At 32.6% G+C, this 16,042-nt stretch overlaps 2 protein-coding genes across 5 annotated transcripts in view; one reads left to right on the forward strand and one right to left on the reverse strand.

The window, feature by feature from the left end:
• The window catches only part of Galphao (G protein alpha o subunit), a 234,901-nt gene that overhangs the window by 54,590 nt on the left and 164,269 nt on the right, over positions 1-16,042 (reverse strand). The gene's annotated exons all lie outside the window — the stretch shown is intronic.
• Positions 1-16,042, forward strand: part of LOC149418481 (putative cytochrome P450 49a1) — a 47,014-nt gene that overhangs the window by 8,718 nt on the left and 22,254 nt on the right. Inside the window, exons 1-3 of one of the 2 annotated variants that reach the window (XM_089638793.1) lie at positions 1,482-1,539; positions 1,837-1,931; positions 13,071-13,290. In XM_089638793.1, the coding sequence (XP_089494919.1) occupies positions 13,092-13,290 (199 nt within the window). In that variant the 5' untranslated portion in view covers positions 1,482-1,539; positions 1,837-1,931; positions 13,071-13,091. Of the gene's footprint in view, positions 1-1,481; positions 1,540-1,836; positions 1,932-13,070; positions 13,291-16,042 lie in introns of those variants that run through there. The other variant, XM_089638794.1, reaches the window with a different exon arrangement.

The following is a 16,042-nucleotide window of genomic DNA, read 5'->3' on the forward strand; positions in this document are numbered from 1 at the left end:
ACGCATTCGTAATCTCTGTACTCGGTTAAAAGTAAACTAAGTAATCAATCTCGGAATATCATTGTAAGAATAATCCCAAAACCTCATAATGATAGTGGTACAGCCTACAACCATATTACAACATCAATTATTTAAAACTCACGTACGACCTGTGAAGTTTGCCACATTCAAATATTTTATTTTATTTTTATAATATGAAGGATTAACATTAAAAAAGCCAACTAACCTGAATATAAAAATTGACATTGGACATTATTTTATAATATTATGCGACACTTTCCTCGTGCAAGAAATGCTGACGTGCCATTCAAAACCAATAAGTTCGGCTCTAAAAAGTATCGAATTGTGAATGTGTACAAATACATCGAATTTGAATAATCTCCGAGAATTCCAACAATTAAATAATATTATAATCTTGTGATACAAATAATTTAGGCGATGCGAAGGTTAGAATTCATACTTAATGAAACTTGATTCGAGTGTGAACAATGGCGGCACGGCATGCAGAGATTTTGAAGAGGTTACTTTATGATGAGGAATTTGCACGCGAACGTCCTTCGTCGGTACCCGAAGTGCACTTGCGCGTTGAAGTGCGTGATTCTGTTCGGCGAAATTGCCAGCGGTGATCGGGATGCTGTTTTAAGTAATAATAAATATTGATGCAAAACAATAACAAAAAACTCAAACAAACTTAATGACAGGCATATTCGGGGGAATTTTATAAGTGACTGTGTTTTATAAGTGGAATTTTATGAGTGATTGTGAAAATTTATAAACTTTACAAATAACTTACTATAGCAACATTATAAATGCCTAAGTATAAACCTTTTAAATAAATTATGCTGTAGATAATCTGATACAAACATAAAAATGTCGAGAATATTTTATGTATGCATTTTTTTAATTGCTAATTATTTTTGCTGTAAACCCTTATACCCACTGAATAGATAATATACACTAGGAATGCCTTCCATGTAGATTTGTATATCGCCATCCCATTTAAATTTCGCAATAATGAACTAAAGAAAAAAAATAAACAGTTCTGTATTTGAAATTTAAGCCAATTGTGGTCAGACTTTTGAATAACGGAACACACATTTATTGTGCATCTTTATTCTATGTTTACACTATTGTTATTAAAACAAGTTTCTGAATCAACATTATATCACAAACTACTCGTAAAGTTGCATATTGCACTCCATCTGCTATATTTGAACAATAATCTTCTGCCAATAACATGAATATAACGACGTCCGACGACACTGCAAAACATTAACCCACTGAGTTGCGTAAAAGCTTTTAATAGCGCTAATAAGAGCACTTTCGTAAGGAACGTCCGCATGCAGGCTCTTGCGATTGTGAATCAAATTACCAAAGAGCCGAGAATTGCTGTCCGGGTCTCTGCGAGGGGCGGATCGGTCGTGGAGGGGAGGACGGGGCTGCGACTCCTTGCAAGGCTAAGGTGCCGTCAAAACTACTCAAAACGTCGCCCGCGCCGGTTGCTCATGAGTGCTCAATCGACGCCTCTTTCCACTAACAGTAATATAAAAAACCGTCTTCATTTTGATATAAAATGATTTGATAAAAAAATATTAAGAAGAAAAGATCGAGCTAACTAAAAAAAGGAGCATTTTTTAAAATTATTATCCAAATTATCGAAGTCGTTGGGAATAGTGTAACTAACGATAATAGATAAAAAATGTTAAAAGTGTTTTTTTTTATTAAATTTTTACGAAGGGTTTGAATTGATTTTAAGCTAGTGTTTACACTAAACACTTTTGTTTATATTTTTTTGATGAACAAAAGTGATTTGAATAATCACATTTATTTTTTCAGGTTTGTGTTTGGATTAACAGTATTAATTTTTTGTGTTATTCCAAATAAATATTTGTGAAAAGTTTGAACTATACGAGTGTTAAAAATATTGGAAGGTGAGTAAATTAAATTAATGTTTTATTTCAGATAGTAAATAAATTATTAAAAAAACGTTTGATGACATCGTGTCAAAAGAAATCTTCAAGAGCGGAGATTAGCAAATCTCGGAGGAAGAGCCGAAGAAATTCACGTGTCACGTTTTAACAGACTAAACACGGCCTGTGTTTTTTATTGGTCAGTTACATCTGACTCTCGATGAGAGCACATGGTTACAAAACTAGCGTAGTAATTAAAAAACTAGCGTAGATAAACAACAAACTAAATAATATCTGGTTAATTTGAAAATACATAAAAAATATGAATCTGATGAGTTTATCTATTTATGTAGTAATTATTATATTGGTTTTACTGAAATGCGTTATTATTTGTTATTTCATCTATTGAAAGGAAGACATGCGATATTCGCTATTTTCCAATTATGTGCGAAAAATCATCAGATACGACTATGATTTAATCACTATTAGATGATAATCTTAATTGTAAAGGTGATCATCTTAAAATCTACAACACTTTCTATTGATACTATATTGTAATAAAAAGGAATATTTCACGTACTTCTAAAAAGTATTAACTTTGTGGCTCAAAATTTAAAAAAACCAGCGGCGGCTTGTGTCTTTTGAATGTGAAAAATTCGACATTTTTGATGTTGTTTAGTCCAAAACGATTTTTTTTTTAAATTCGTATTTTTGTATGAAGATTTTCAGGAAATTTCAGGTTAGCCGTGAAGGATTTCCTGAAAATCTTCATACAAAAAACCGTATTTTCGAAAAAAAAAACGTTTTCGGCTATAACAACACCGATAATGCCATTTTTGTAATATTGGCATTCTAGTACACCCAAAAGTAAAGAGCCGCCATTGATAAGAACATATAAATTTAGTTATTGACCACTTTTATTTACACTCTACCGGTTTCGGAAGAACCCTTCCTCCATCAGGAGAATAATAAAGCAGTATTAGTAATATTAGTCTTTAATATTCTCCTGGTGAAGGAAGGGTTCTTCCGAAACCGGTAGAGTGTAAATAAATTATAGTGGTCAATAACAATTTTTTATTGTAAAGGAATATTTTAACGAAATTTGCCTGTTTAGAATAGATAAAAAATGATCATATATTATCTGTGTAAATATAGGCAATTCGTACAGTCCGCGCGAGTTTGCAAGTTTGTTCGACCGATATTTCAATGGAACGTGCTCCGAAGAGCCCGAGTTATTGAACACTTCGGCGCCGGGGCATAGTTGATAAACAAGCGCCTAAAATATGCCCACGGTGGACATTCGAATAAGAACGGGCCGTTTTTACGACATATTCTTATATTCAACAGCATGGTTCCAGAATGCATTTCCGGCTTGTGAGTTATCCTTTCTTTTAACTTATATTATAAAATACCCCGAATCAGAATTGAAATCTTTAAACACCCAATAAGTCTTCTTCAATAATCGTTTAAATAAATATTATACGTTTACGTCTGTGACAGACCACGTTATAAGCTAGTTTATATTTCAGCGTATTGCTCGCAATGCTTTCCCATTGGTGAGCGATGTGCTAACTTAGCGTATAGCGTCGTAATGTGTTGCCTACCTCATTCTGACGAAGAAATCATTGGTATTCAGATATTCATATTATATACAACATTGTATCACTTTAATAAATGATTAGTTATTAATATCGTATCAAATTTATAATATTTATACTCAAATCCGCGTAAAAAGATGTACGATAACAATATTATATATACATATACATATTATCAAAGTAACTACAATAAAGCTTGTTTACACTGGTATACACTCATAGAATTTAATCATGCGGACTAAATTGTGCAACAGTTCTTGTTCTAGCAGGTGAGCAATGAGTACCGCAATGAAATGCGTTATCAAATTTTCAGGCATATAATAAAAACACGATTTCCTCGTGTGTAAATGACGTCACACGAGGAAACTAGGCAATGCACCTGACTGACGGACAAAAGTGATACAATTCGACCTGGTTTTATAAATGCCTACGATAGTCACTCTTATGACACGATACATATCTACATAGAATTTTAACGTGGTCATTAAAAAAGGGAAGATTTTATTATTTAATTTGTGACATTCGTTTCGTATAAGTATGTCAATTTGGATGCTTTTATAAACATAAATAATAAAAGGATTTTATCGAAATGTTTTGGCCCCTAAAATCATTATTAATTCAATTCTGTATATATAGCATTCTGTAAACAAAATTCTGCGTACAAATAATTACGACTATATTTATTTTTTCTAGTAAAATTATATATATTTTTTTATTAAATAGGTTCATGTGTAGCATTTTATTCTTACAATACATGTACTTTTGTAAATAAAATTTTCTAAAAAAAATCCTGGTTCGTTGTAGGCATCTATTTACAGGGTGTTAAGGGACGTACTTGACTTACTTTAACCATTGATTCCTGACATTATTAGGAATAAAAAATGTAACAAAATTTTTGGAATCTGGTTAATTTTTTGTTGTTCTTTTTTTTATTAATTTATTTGCAAAAACAACAAAAAAAATTTCTTCCACGTGTCGTCAAGTGGTCAGCGCCTTTAATGTGAATTTTCACAAAAACGACGCTATACAAGATATGATTCGTTAACACTGTTATTGTTAACGAATCTTACCTTTTTTGGTAATTTATTAAATAATTTTATTCCTAGGTATTTGTAGTTCAGTAGAACAAAAGTTTTTTTTACATATTCGAATGGGCACAGTTTTTTGTTGTACTTAAAATAACTTCTTTATATACCGACTTATAAATTTGGGTGATTTAATAGTTCTGAAGGATATAAAAAACGAATTATTTAAGATTAATTTCATTACTAGTTTTTGTGCAATACAAAGGGATTGTGTATGAGTTTTTTAAGTGCCACCACATCCATTACACCATTTTGAATTGTGGATTGAAAGAAAGCAAATTACTTAGGTAGTCCTTCATTTAGAATGTATACCATACATCAGAAGCAGTTCTTGGTAAATCCTATTAAAATATTTAATAAACATCTAACTAAACTTGGTAGATAACGTTTATTACGTTATAAAAAACATCATATATGTTTGCGTTGCGCGCGAATTGCACCTCCCTACTCGCTAACTCGCGAAATGCGTAGACCACTACTTTACAACTAAGAGCATATTTGTAATGAAACACAATATTATTTTTAAATTATTACGTGTGTTCTTTGTGGATTTGTAGACTATATACGATGTTTCATTTAAAAAATCAATGTTTTCTGATGTAAAAAAATGACGTCACGGTGCGGCGAACTCGCGTATATTTACTTATTTACCAAGTACTTTAGACAATAATGTATTCACAAATGAACTGATTCAACATAAGAATATCATTGTATTCAACAAACTGAATATTCACTTCATACATAATTAAATTAAAATAAAAAATTAAATTTAAATTTAAATGAAAATAAATAGTCAAAATAAACAATTAAATGTAATTTTTGTGAGTTATTGAAAACATCTTTTTACCCATTTTTTTTATAATTCTACCAAAATATGTTTACACTAGACTTAAATTCAAACTAACCATTCCTCCATTGGGCACCATGAAACAGGCAGCTGCCTAGTATGGTGTTCTAATGTATCTTCTCTAAATAAATGTATTAATCATGTAACATGTACTTATAAATAAATAAAAAATAATAATTTCAGCTTTGTTGAGACACTTTGGAACATAAAAGTTCAATTTGATAACATGTTTAATCTTATAACAGAATATTTGACAATTCAGATAATACAGGGTGACGGAAATTCTCATTAACAATGCTGTCTTTAATCTTAGTTAACTTCTTTCGACAAATTACTTAAAGAAGCCTAGCAATAAGAAATAGGAACAGTCTCTTGAATCCCTAATACCGGTATCGCCGGGCCGATACTGAGAGTGCCTTTCACCAGTGTTTTCTGGACCGTTTACTTCCTTACGCCAATGATATCTGTATAATTATGTCATAATTTCCCTTACGGCTGTCTGTCAAGTAGCAAGTATCGGCCGCCCAGTTGTGAAAAACGTACACAACATAACTAACTAGTACAATCGTGCTTTACTAATAATTAAATATTCTCATTACCCCATAAAAGCTCTAAAGCCACAGTAATATTCCTGACAAATAAAATGGAATTAATCATTAAAATAGTGAAATATAAATCTGAAAAAATTTTTCGTTATAAAATACGAGCATTATAAAAAATCTTTCACCCATTTATGGCAGAAAATCGCATAATTTATTGTATCATAATTTGGTCTGTCAAGTTATGCGAAAGCTACTGTCGGTAAATGTAACGTATTGATGTTTACAGGATATAATACTGGGCCCTTAATCTCCAGTATTATAACGAGGATAGGGATCTGGTAATATATATTATTAATAGTCGTAGATTCTAATATACGTAGGTTGTTTAATTCGGAATATAATAAACTGACAATACAAGTAACAAGTTGCCTAAAGGCCGTCTAGCGACAGAATGGCTTCCCGCCACCCGACGATGTAATCCAAGGCCTTTAGTAGCGTTCGGTTATGTTCGGTAGAACCCGAAGCTACCCGAACGCAAACACCAAACACTACAGTAAAACCATGATATCGTGCGTCATTCGATCGAGTTCAGCAGCTTTTAGCAAACAAAATGTCACTGAAACCTTTTCATGATGACCACTATGGTTCCATGATAATGTCAGTGCACAAACGAAAGCAATTCAACGAGTGTTGCACACTTGATAACGCGATAGTTACAAGAGTCGCTCAAACAGGTGAAAGGAATTACATACTACACACCATACGGAAGAAAATAAATTCTTCATCAGACTTTTATGTAGACATACTACATCCACCGCAGGATGAAGACCTCCGTCGGCTTTAATGGCGGATTTGTGTACACGACACCATGGAACACCACGGTACGGAAATGCGTACTTGACAATGTTTATTTTGAATCGATTGAAAATTAAGAATCAAATACAATTCATTAAAATTTTGTGTGATATACATTATATTTGTGCGAATGATTAAGTTACTCATAAATTATTTATTGATCGATGCAACAGCGATAACTTATTACCTGCCAGTCGACTCGATTTACGAAAATTATGAAATACATAATAATTTTCACGGTTCATTAACAATTTACAAAACCCAGTTCGAAATGCATAAATTATAATATTCTCATTACAAAGTCCAAAAATATGATGTCACTTGATCGGAAATCGTTTCGACTTCTTACGAACATTGTGTTAAGAATGCAGACTTGCAGAGGACTATCAATACAAAATTTGAACGAAAAAAAGACAATGATGCAAAGTAAAGAGTAATAATACTTGTTTAATGATTTCAAAATACACAGGTCTGATTTTTACAAATACTTAATTTCAACACAAGGTAACCCAACATTATAATCTCAATAAGAAGAAAAAATGATGCCTTCACGAATGTTAGCAGTACAAGTACGTGTTTAGCTATTTTTTCTTAGCTGCGTATTAATTATCGTTGCTAAACCTTTAATTCAAATCTACATAAACATGATTACCCACATGCGGCTCGACACTAAACTTTCCCGAGATGTGTGACAAATCAATTATCATTAGTAAATACCTCCTTCTAACGGTTTACTCGCATTTCGTCATACTTCAAAAAAACTTGAGCCGAACTCGCGGATATTTAACCAAACAACTTCTACGATATAAATAATGAGATCATAGAGTTCACATTAAAGGTTCATGATTCTCCATGTTATGTACTCAAAGGACGTTCTCACGGTGACGTATAGTTGTATTTGAGATGATCTAATCGTGAGTTCTTTCTAAATAATAATTTACGTACGATATACACCTTTAATAATTACCATAATAATAAAAATCTATAAGATTCATGCCAAGGAAATCGCACATTCTAAACATATCCACAACATTGTGTGTTTTGTTTTGTTCTTAAATAACTCAACAAATAGTGTTTTATTGACATAAATACTATTGGTAGTCATAATTTTCAATAACTCGTAAATAGCTGCCGATATATAATCACTGGTTAAAAAACTATACCTAGAATGTGACATGAAAAAAGGATATTTAATAAAATAGTGCCGAAGGCATCTTGTCATTGGTTAACCGTTCAAATAATGATAACTAATCATTTTTTGTTGTTGTTAGGTTAGATTAGGCGAGTAAAACGCTTTTTTATCCCTCTGGAAAGTTTATATTTCGTAACTATGAATTTGAATTATGACTATAGTGTTAGGACGAAATTAACCTACTTTAATTATATGCGTCAATAAAACAGACGGTAGGTTAGGTTTTTCCTAATATTATTAGTAATTGAATCCCACCGATAGAAGTTCTTATAAAGTAACCGTTTAGATCACTTGATTTAATTAAAAAAATCCAATTTAATTTATTTGCTCTATGTTTCTACAAATACCCAATCACACAGAACAGTTGCCGTGATTAAGCAAATTACGTATATTCTTAATTTATTGTAAATAATATTTACAGTGACATCTTTCGAGTCACTAGTAATGTGGGTGACCATGGAATGAGGCTAAAACTAGATAATTAAATGCAAGAAATTACTTAAATTCTATTCTTAATTGCTATTCTTCATAAATTGACCACTAATTGGTTTCATCAATTAGGTAGAAAGGAGAGTGAACTTTTACTATACAAAAAATGAAATCAAACACAAACCAAAAACAACAAAAACTCCAACAAAAAATAAACCATGTACCTAAAAGATACCTTTATGTTCTAATCTTTATCATTATGTGTATATATGTACCTACCTAGTACTTTTAAATTAGAATGCTACCCAAGCAGCAGTTAATCTTATGTTTAATTGGATATTTTATTTAATTTTATTTCTTCTCTTTGTTATTCATATTTATACAAAATATCTTAGTAGGCTTAGGCACAAGTTAAAAGTACATATACCTATTATTTCATTATTATTTTAATACTATACTTATCAAACAACTTATCAAAATGTGAATACTCATCCTAATTTGACTGTCCTAAAACGGGAATCCTTCTAGTTGGGCAGTCAAAACATTTTTTAAATAATGTATATAAATGTATAATCTTTTACTAAATAAAAAAAAAATTAAAAAAATGCCTGAAGGATATTAAAAAAAAAAAACTAAAATAAATATTGAAAGAAAAATAATATTTAATGTAGTTATTAAAACGTCATGCTATTAATATCAATAGCCAATAATATTATTTTGAACATAATAAAAATAAAAGATAACTTCATGTTATATTAATGTCAATCAATTTCAAAGACGACCCCAGGGGTTTCATGAAAGTGTTCGAAACCGGTTGGCTTAAATCTTACGTAAAGTGATGTACCTAATCAAGGTTACAGTCGTGTTACAACTATAATAAAATAATAACGATAAAGTAAATAAAAATAACTTTTAGGTGTCATGGTTCTACGTAGGTGTCAGATCTTCCGCATTATTATAAAAATAATCTATTACTTGCGTTTCAAGAATTTCAAGGCATAACCAGTTTTCATGGTCAGAAGCGAAATTGAGAATTAAAGATGTCAATCTCCATTTTAATAAACCGGCTTCACCTGAGTTTAAAACAAAATTATCGAGAGTAAAAACTTCCGAACGGTGAGCTTTGGCAGAGATTTTTCTGTACTTTCGAGATCAACAAAACTTTTTCCGGTTCGCAACATCATTTCTACCATCTATAAATGCTTTGAAATACATATTCAATTAATTGACAAGAAATAAGACGAGACGAAATACCTACTGCAATATTCCACATTTTATGAATTCAGGGAGAGTAACTATATATAAATTAACTATTTGCTTTAAGAAACCATCTCTAACATCCCATGGATGAAACAACACTACCACAAAGGGTAGGCCATATGAAACAGTGTACTTTTAACTAGTGGAAACAATAAAAACTCAAAAAGCTATAATAATTATAAAGAAACTGAAATTCGATAACGTTGTCAAAAGTGGTCCGTGGAGGCTCGAAAGCGCCGCTGCAGCAATAAGGTCAAAGCCACGGCGCCAACCAGCGTGAGGCAGGTTATATCACACCGGAGGCTGGTTTTACAGGTTAAAAGTACTTTCGCTTACATCAGCGCGCGTCGCTCTGACACAGTTAGCCGGCCCGCCTATCTACCAAGAACAAATAGCCAAATAACTACCGGTGGTAAAGGTAAATGTATAGCCCCGTTCAAACCTCTCTCTCTTTCTCATAAATGAGGCGTGTAAGAGAGAGAGAGATTTCAAGATACAAGTTGCAACGGAGCTCTTAACGGATAACAGGTAGCAGGTACCTATAACTATTATAATATGAGATCATCACTTAGTTGCCCCGATCACGACACGTGTCAATCACCCCGTATGGGTATGGGCGATTTTTAATTTTTTTTAATTTTTTATTTTATTTTAGCGACTATATAAAATAATTGTTACATACAAAATATAATGGTGAAATTAAGTATAAAATATTGTATTTCTTAGTCCTCCTCACTAGGGGGTCCTGTGCCGAGGCGGACTAAAGTTATTTAAATATGGTTTATTTGTCTTCTATGTCGTTTTTATGTCTTCTATGTCGTTTTTAGTGTCTTCTATATCGTTTTTAGTGTTTTTATTAGGGTTTTTTCATTGACCTCTTTCAGCCATATTTTTATTAATGATTTGTATTCATTAGGATTTTTTATTAGTTTTATGTCTTGGGGAAGGATGTTATGGAGTTTTGTTGCAAAGTATGTATAGTTTCTTTGTCCGAATGTGGTTTTATAACTTGGAATATTTTTTATATCATTTTTGTTCGATCTAGTGTTATGCATACACAGTCTAGTAGAGGATTTGTTATTTTTGAAGAGCTTCAATAATATATTTTTGGCATATATTTGCTGTACATTTGGTACGTCAAAGGAATTGAATATTTCAATTGAAGGCGTTCTAATTGGTACTTTCAATATGGTCTTTATGATTCCTTTTTGAATCGTATTCAGGTTGTGTAGGTACGTATGTGTAGCAGATCCCCATCCTATGGTTCCATATTCAATTCGAGAATGACATAATGCGTAGTAGACCTTTTTCATATCCTTTTTATTTAATACGTTTCTTAGATTTTTAAAGAAATATATAAGGCTTGTGAGTTTTTCCGTAATACCTTTGATGTGTAGGTCCCATCTAAGATTTTCGTCGATTATTACTCCGAGATATTTTATGTTTTGTGTTTTTTCGATGACGGGGCAGTAACATTGTATATTATTTCCATGGCATTCGTGTAGTTTTAGTTCTAGTGATTTTATTGGTTGGCTCCTTGCGTTTATTGAAAATGTTATATATTTTGTTTTGCTTATATTAAGGGTAAGCGAGTTGATTTTAAGCCAATTTTGAAGTGCACTAAGCCCCTTTTCAGCCTCATTAAATGTATCCGTCCAATTTTCTTCTTGAAATAATAAAACAGTATCATCAGCAAAACTGATTATGTTTCCTTTAATGGTAAGGTTAGTTAAATCGTTGATATAGATAATGAATAGGATCGGTCCCAGTACACTTCCTTGAGGGACGCCATAGTTTAAAGATAGTAGTTTGCTCTTTTGTTTGCCAATTTGTACTTGTTGTTCTCGCCCTGTTATATATGACTCTAATAATTATCTCGATTATCTCGACGCAATTTATAAGCCAAACTGTAATGAATAATCGACAGAGCGACAAAAGTTAAGTAACGCGAGAATTATAAAAGAATTAGTAATGTAGAGCTTCGCCGGAATTTCAATGCTATTTTTTTTCTAATTTACAAATCAAAGTGAAAGAAGATCCAATGTGACATGTTGCCTTACTGGTTTTGCTGCTAACTGGGGGTTCAAAGCTTATTAGCTCATCAAGCCTGTGACAGACCACCCTTTATTCTCGTGGCTTGGCCTATTTCAGCATATCGCTCGCCATACATTCCCATTGGGATTGTATGGCGAGCGACATGCCGAAGGCCAAGCCATGATGCGTAGTATAGCTTAATCTGTCAGCCCCATTATGGAAATTTCTTTAGGAGTTGATAGTTTAACTGATTTAGAAATTTCGGATAGAAAAACAAACACCAGTACTCACTGACAGATTTCGGCTTTATAGTTAAGATTTTAATGAAATGACTTTAACTTTTAAGTCACCAGATATGATCAGTTAGGTTCTCTAAACCTCCCTCTTTTGTACGTTTTTCCGCAAAGATAAATAATCCCCAATGCAATACACGCGGTGTCTTCTTTTAAGTCAGTAGCTAGACATTGGACGGTAGATAAAATTAATATTTCTTATTTTTATTTCTTGCTAGAGCAATCCCGATGAGTTAGGAAAACTCATTGTAGGACGGGTGGACCTTACAATACATAGGTATTTTGTATCACATACGAAACAGTACAAAATTATAAGTTTCACATACACAACAGTACAAAAATTTCAATCATATTGGGATAATAATCGAAATTCTGATGATTTTTATCATTATCGTGAATAAGAGGTCCTTAGAAAGACATCACAGCAAATTTATAATAATATTATTATTAGTATTGGCTTCACCTTGATTCTTGGTGGTGCCGTTTCCTGATAAATATTTGAAGATATTATTATTGCATAATCATTATACGTGGTATCGGTGCAGTGTCAACAGTTTAAAGATTTGGAGGTTGATTGGATAAAACAAATCAAATAAACAAGACGAGCTAAATGTACGTAAATATATGCTTAGAGGTGACTTTTAAATATATTATTCCAAAGGCGATTTGACGATAAAACGAGCTCGTTTTGTTTATGTTAATTTCATACTAATGTATTTAAATTCCTAAAAATATGTACCAATTAGTGAACTGAGAATTAGTTAATATTTCTATAATTGTTTTAAATTAGATTTCAGATCTTACAAATAGTGATAATAAATTCAAATCAAACGTATAAAAACTTTATGAAGTCATATTTTAATATTACAAATACATAATATATAATATTAACGAATCGTTCGAACATTTCGATTATGTCTATTGCCAAACCATATAGATAATCGATCTAAGAGAAAGTTCCAATTGTTAATCCACATACCTAAATTGGTGTATTCACATTATATATTAAACTGTATAATTTTTAGGTCGAATAGCAGCCTGCCACCATGTCGAAGAATAGGATACTGGGCATGATCCGAAGGTCCACCTTCTCATCAGCGATGCCCGTGGACCTCCAAGTCCAAGGGGGCCAGGGATTCGTGGCAGGGGAGGGGACCGATCACGGAATCAGACCCTACCACGAGATACCTGGACCCACCCAACTACCCCTGTTCGGAAACTCGTGGAGATTTGCGCCTATTATAGGTAAGTTTAGAATTAATAATAGAAAAAAAACATTTACTTTGTGGCTTGTCATAATTACAATCCTAACACATATGTGGTTTTACACATATCCATGAGTTTATACAGGGTGTATCGGCACGTACCCGACAAACTTTAACCAGGTATTCCTTAGCACATTTGGAGTAAAAAATGTTATGGGCACTTTGCTGTCCGGTAACATTTTTTTTAATAAAAAATTTACTATTCATATTTTCACCACATGTCACCAATGTTTTATAATTTGTCAAAGTTTGAAAACCCGTCTGGCAATATTTTGTTCGAGTTTCGTTGAATAATGTACGTACGTACCTACGTTGGCGCGCTTTTACAATCACAACGAAATGGCACGGCACCATTCGTCTCATTTTTAACTATTATTATTTAGTGTGTACGAAAGAGCGAGGACACTTTTTGACACACTTGCTAATAACAGCTGTTGAACCCGAGAAACAATTCCAATGACAGTGACGGAGTGTGGATTTTTGATTTTTTTTTCGTTTTTAATTGAAAAAAATGTTACCGGACAGCAAAGTGCCTATAACATTTTTTACTCCAAATGTGCTAAGGAATACCTGGTTAAAGTTTTTCGGGTACGTGCCGATACACCCTGTATTATAAGAATTTATACATACATACAGTGAATGAATTAGATTTAGATGGTTTGGGGTGGCTAGACAGTGTTAAGAAAAGATACACAACCTATTTGCGTTAAAGTTTCACGTAGAAGAGAATAAACATTCGTATAGGTAGTGAGGGTGCATGGTTCAATATAACTATGCAAGTGAACGTTGCTTTAATAAAAATAAAAATAAAACGCAGTATTCGATTAGCACATGTGCAATATATTAATGCTATTGAAAAAAATATCAAATGCGATCCCAAATCTTTCTGGAAATATATATCTCGTCCAGAAGAAGTGATGGCGGGTTTGTTGACCATGTTACTTGGAATAATCAGTCTTTCTCAGGAGCAGATATTCCAGAAGCATTTGCAGACTATTTTAAATCAACTTATAGTAAGGAAGCTGCGGACTTGAAATCTTTTATACCTGGAAAAAATACGCCAACAAAAGCACAGAATGTTGATATTCAAAATATTACAAACACTGACATCACCGCTGCTGTTAAAAAATTAAAATCCAAAACTTCTTTTGGACCGGATCTTATTCCGTCATTCGTGTTAAAGGGATGCTTTGAGCCCTTATTAACACCTCTCGCGTATATTTATAATCTCTCACTTAACTCCGGAATATTCCCAGACCTGTGGAAAATCTCTAAAGTTACACCGTTACATAAAACTGGTGATAAGGCTTCAGTCTCTAATTATAGACCAGTGGCGATCCTATCCTCTCCAGCCAAGTTGTTTGAACTAATAATTCATAAATGCATTTATACCCAAGTTGAACCCTTTATAATTGACCAGCAACACGGTTTTAGGTCTGGCAGATCTACTGTGTCTAATCTAATGGTTTTTACGGAGTACATATCTCAAGCTCTTGATAGTAACAATCAAGTAGATGTATCATACAATGACTTCGCAAAAGCCTTTGACTCAGTAGATCCGCTTATTCTCCTAAATAAACTCGACCAATTTGGATTTTCAGCGAAACTTCTATGTCTATTTGTAAGTTATTTCTCAAATAGACAACAATACGTAACTTATGGTATTTTCCACTCTTCCAACTTCATCACAAACTCTGGAGTTCCACAGGGGTCGAATCTTGGACCCTTACTTTTCTCGCTATTTATCAATGACATTTACCATTGCATAAAATTTTCCAAGTTTCTCTTATTCGCGGATGACATGAAACTATTCCTTTTAATAAAATCTTTGGAAAATTGCTTGCAGCTACAAAGTGATATAAATTCTATCGTCGAATGGAGTCATACCAATAAATTAGGGTTTAATATTAAGAAATGCTCCATTATGTGCTACACCAAGGCAAACAAAACGATTTACTATAACTACAAAATGTCTTATTCATCTCTTCAGCACATTGTTATTTCAAGAGATTTGGGAATCGCATTTGATACGCACTTAACATTTCACGTCCACATAGAAACGATATGCAACAAAGCTTTAAGAATGCTAGGATTTGTGCTAAGCAACTCCAGACATTTTTGCAGCTCGGCCGCGATTCGTGTGCTATACTATAGTTTAGTACGTAGCATTTTGGAAAGTGGTTCTGTAATATGGGGACCAATGGATTTAACTTACTCTCAAATGATAGAGAAAGTACAAAAGAAGTTTCTGAGATATTTATATCTTAGAGACTTCGGATATTATCCCTGGTTATATCCATCAGCCCTTTTGTCCGGCATGCTGGGTATTAATAGCCTCACCGATAGAAGGAAAACTGCTTTGCTGATAACAGCATATAAACTTCTAAATGGTAACGTCTGTATTCCCGATATTATAGAAAAAATTGAGTTTTATGTCCCCGACAATTATACAAGAGCGCGCAGGCACAGAACCTTTGTCGTTCCAAAATGCAGAACCAACTTACCATTAGTAATGCCGCTCGGAAAAATGATTATGTTACTAAATTACCTGTCACCTGATATAGATATTTTCCAACTTAATATTCACCAGTTCAAAAACGCTATTATTACTTAATAAATTAAAATAAAATGTATGTTTATTATTGGTTATGTATAACTGTAAATGTGCATTTAAAATAAAATAAATAAATAAATAATTAACCTTAAGTTTTAGGGAGAGGATATTCGTGGCA

Source organism: Hesperophylax consimilis, chromosome 13, assembly GCF_061612785.1.
Source record: "Hesperophylax consimilis isolate HC1 chromosome 13, BYU_Hcon_1.0, whole genome shotgun sequence".
Classification (NCBI taxonomy): domain Eukaryota; kingdom Metazoa; phylum Arthropoda; class Insecta; order Trichoptera; family Limnephilidae; genus Hesperophylax; species Hesperophylax consimilis.